Source organism: Poecilia latipinna, unplaced genomic scaffold, assembly GCF_001443285.1.
Source record: "Poecilia latipinna isolate Pla-1442-1.1 unplaced genomic scaffold, P_latipinna-1.0 Scaffold1200, whole genome shotgun sequence".
Classification (NCBI taxonomy): Eukaryota; Metazoa; Chordata; class Actinopteri; order Cyprinodontiformes; family Poeciliidae; genus Poecilia; species Poecilia latipinna.
In genome coordinates, this window is record NW_015113816.1 from 118796 (window position 1) to 123018 (window position 4223).

At 32.5% G+C, this 4223-nt stretch overlaps 2 protein-coding genes across 3 annotated transcripts in view; one reads left to right on the forward strand and one right to left on the reverse strand.

Moving 5' to 3' along the window:
* Positions 1-4223, reverse strand: part of LOC106960585 (regulator of G-protein signaling 5) — a 40125-nt gene that overhangs the window by 4197 nt on the left and 31705 nt on the right. For both annotated transcript variants that reach the window (XM_015053736.1, XM_015053735.1), the window contains 3 exons: positions 2445-2683; positions 2309-2365; positions 2176-2228 (listed from right to left, as the gene is read on the reverse strand). In XM_015053736.1, coding sequence (XP_014909222.1) covers positions 2176-2228; positions 2309-2365; positions 2445-2488 — 154 coding nt within the window. In that variant the 5' untranslated portion in view covers positions 2489-2683. The remainder of the gene's footprint in view (positions 1-2175; positions 2229-2308; positions 2366-2444; positions 2684-4223) is intronic.
* slc25a23a (solute carrier family 25 member 23a) overlaps positions 544-4223 on the forward strand; it is a 22149-nt gene continuing 18469 nt past the window's right edge. The window contains exons 1-2 of the mRNA XM_015053732.1: positions 544-659; positions 2624-2707. The gene's annotated coding sequence lies outside the window, so the exon portion shown is untranslated. The remainder of the gene's footprint in view (positions 660-2623; positions 2708-4223) is intronic.

Genomic DNA, 4223 nt, shown 5'->3' on the forward strand with positions numbered 1-4223 from the left:
ATTTTGGAAAATTTGATATTTAAATAGCAAAAGAAATCGTATATATATATATATATATATATATATATATATATATATATATATATATATATATATATTTCCAAATAAACTTCTTTTAATATAAAACTTATGGAAATTTCATTAAAAAACCTCCATGTGTGTCTGGTCAATTTAAAATTAAAACAAGCTTGTTCTCCATTCAGTGAAGTGGGTAGAGTCCAGAAATTTTTGCTCAAGTAAGAGTAGTGTTCCTTTATAATAAAATAACTCAGTAAAATTAAAAACCACAGTGTAGTAAAAAATACTCCTAAAAGTAAATTTTTTCCAAACATTTGCTCAAGTGTAGCTGAGTAAATGTAACCAGTTACCGACTCTGATATTCATACAGAATAAACAAGTTTAAATATAAAAACATTTTTGCAGCATCTGGAAAGTAAGCGGATTAAAGATTGACTACAATATACAAATGAAATATACTCATGACTAATACCCTTAATTAGCTTTAATGGTGACGAACTTCCTGGTGCTTTTATTTTGAAGGGACGATTTCCGGTTTAACTGTTAGTGTTAACGCAGCGTAACGGCAACAATCAAAAGACATTGTAACGGAGCTTAAAAATGTATCTTGTCATTAGCGGCTCACTTGACAGAGACAGAAGGTATGTTTATGGTGTAAAATATAAAATGTTTTAAATATTGTGTGACTCAAACTGTGCAATTGTCTAATTATATTCCAAAACTAAAGTTAATTTACGTTGTAAACGTTATTTTAAGTTGAGTTAAAAATCATAAAGTGTCATCCTTCATTACCGATATGCTACAAATTGCATGGCCTGACTTAATTACACCTTTGCTTCTTTGAGTCCTTTCTCTAATCCTCAAACATCTTTTTTTTTCTTTCCAGTTTATTGAGAGTAAATTCACAAATGTGCCAATTTTACTCTCCACAGTACAATTTTTAACAGCAAAATTACCTGTGAAGACATAGTTACGATTTCCTTTTCTGCAGTCCGTTTGTTTTTGTTAGTAATTATTAGGTGAGTTTCTTACACGTCGTTTGCAAAGAAAATAAATCTCTGAATATTAGGTTTATAATTAAACAAAATCCAACAAAAATATCATAAAAACTACTCTATTTGGTATTTCAAAAATATTTATGGTAATTAATTAAAAACATAAAAAATATATATTTCTGGAGATAATTGTTCTCACTATAAGACAAAAACAGACTCCCAGAATTAAAAATACACACAACAGCTCTTGTAAACCTATAAATTTAAAACATTAAAGTACAGGTTTAAAAAAAAGATGCTTCAGTTATATTTTTTTTAAAATAAGAAATTGCCGCTGATTGTAAATTTAGTTGTAAAACAGTTTTTTTTTTAAAATTAATTTCTGAAATTATAACAAAGACCTAATTTAGTTTAAGCTCTATCACAGCTGCCAGCAATGGTGGATGGTCTGACATTTGAGACTCTTATTAAACATAAACACCTAGTTATTTGCCTGAGTATATAAATTAGTGTTCAAACCTAAAATCAGAGTTGAAAAAAACCCTCTAATAAACTGATAAATGCAACACGCACAATCATACTGAACTTTTAATCTGAAAAATCTTTAATACATAAATACTTCTAGAGTATATGCAGCTAACTGGATGCAATAACAATGTTAAAGTTATGTAAGCAAATTTTTAATAGTCTAAATAATAAAAATGCTGCTTAAATGTAACTAGTTGTTTCTAATTTCTAGAGCAGAAACAACTATAGATAGAACTGCAGAGTTAGATATTATATAAGTAATATCTAACTCACTACCACCACCTCACACTCACTCATAACATTTAATCATAACATTTAAATATACTTTATTCTAATTTTCCATATATGAGCCATTTTAAGTTCAATGAGCATAATTTCTCAGTTTTAACATAAATCTACAAGAATAATAATTTATATGCTTCTTTTAAAAAGTTTTTTTTTTCTTGCAATAACGTTTTAATTAAATGTCATCTTACAGCATATTTATATTGGCATGTCAGCCATATAGTTATTAAGTTTGTATAGGAATAAAATTAAAGACTCTGAGAAATTTTCTCAGTCAGTGTCTTTCAACCAAAAGTAATTTAAAAAGATTTTTATGAACAGAATTCCAAACAGAAATGAAATGTCCTACTTTTGCTGCCCAGCAGGGTTTCCAGATCCTGCAGGATTTTTCCATCTTGTACCCTGAAAATTAGGCAAAAATTCATTTAAAAATGCATCTTTATAACCACATATTTAACCTAAAACCAACTTCACTTAGTCACTTTTGCTTGTGGTGGATCTCAGCCAGGTGGCTCAGCTTCACTCGCATCCCTTTTGCCCTGAAACGCATGAAATTACATTTTAAACACTTCATATCCCAGCAACATATATCGCTTGGTTTCCTAGAAAAACACTTACTTCTCCAAGCAGGAGGAAGGCAGGTAGGAAAGTCCCTTACACATATTTAAAAACCAGCTCTTAACAGAATATTATTACAGTAGATAACTTATCCGTCTGTCTCTGGGGCTTGAATGCGCCGCTCTTATATACAGCGGTGGACATGTGGCTTATCTGATCCGTCGATCTGCTGCTCTCAGACCAGCAGGTGTGGAGCTGGGAGCTGAACAGGGATGAGATGGGGAACAGATCAGGTAGACCTGTCAGCAGGAGACACAAAGCAGGTCAGTGCATATGAAAGGAAAATCAAAGAAGCAGGCCTGTGTGTGTGTGTTTGGTCAGGGTACACTGGCAGCCTCATAAAGGTCTGTGTTGGTCCAAACATGGACGCTCTGTGGAGTTCTGCAGAAAGATAATGAGGTGATGATGGAGGAGCAGGTGGAGAAGCAGTATGACAACTCTGTATGAGTTTTATAACGGACAAGTAGTTCAGCTCTGCAGTATCAATTATGCTGCTATTGTTCACACGCAGCCGACAGCGTAGAAATTAATGCAAAATTAGGTGTATACTGGGCCTTGAAACCATGGGAAATTGTCACTAAGCAACACCTTGCAAATGGATGAACGTTTCCACTATATGTCTTATGTTATTGTATTTTGTCTGATAGTTCAGTTCAAAGTAGTGAATAGTTCTGAAAGGAAAAGAAAATACAAAATGTTAGAAAAAAAAATCTGAAAACACTGGCATGAATGCACAGAAAGACTACACATATACTCTTTTACCCCTAAATAAAATCCAGTGCAAATGCCTTCAGAATTCACCTGTTAATTATATAGAATAATCCTGTGTGTAATTTAATCTCAGTGTAAATTCAGCTGTTCAGAGTTTGTTAGTGCAGCTGGTTAGCATCTGAGGAGCTCCACAGCAAAATTGCAGAAGAAAGTTCAATAAAAATCCCATTTTGGGATGAAATCTAATGTTGAACATAACCCTGAACACATCGTCCCCACAGTGAAGCACGGTGGTGGCGGCATCATGCTGCCACCACCGTGGTAGCATGATGCCACGGTGGTGGCATCATGTTTTTCTTTAGCTTTTATTTATCTGCCATGCATGCTATCTTTGCAGTTTGCAAATTCCTCCTCACTCTGTTTTTCAAAAAAAAAAAAAAAAAAAATATATATATATATATATATATATATATATATATATATATATATATATATATATATATATATATTCGTCATTCTTCCAAAAAAATTTTTTTAGAGCAATCATAATTATTTAAGATGATGGTTGAAATCTTCTCTCAATATTCCTTAATACCCATTCATTTCATATCTTTTAGTTGGTTTGCATTAATTTCTGATGTTGCCTATTATTATTTTTAGATTACCCTTGATCTTTCTATGTTGTATTTTCTGTGCGGTTGGCTCTGTTCAGGGATGTTTTCCATATCGTAACACTCTCTTTTCATCATGAATGGCCATGTTAATAGTTTTCCATTTGTTTTTAGTCTTTCACTCTGTTAGTTTATTTGTTGTCTTTTCAGTGTCCTAGCGTTCCCCAGGACTCTGACCTTCCTTTTTTATTTATTTGTTTGTTTATTTATTTTAACCATGTAGCAATCTGGGTAATAAATCAACATATCGTGACAGTCATTTGATCATTATCAATAGAAAATGTCAGAAAGAACCGCCCTGCTTTTTGGGTGGCAGCAACTAACTCACTCGCTCTTTGGTTACCTAGCAACAACCTGATGAGTAACTAGCGCAGCAACAATTTAACCAGGCCTCTTC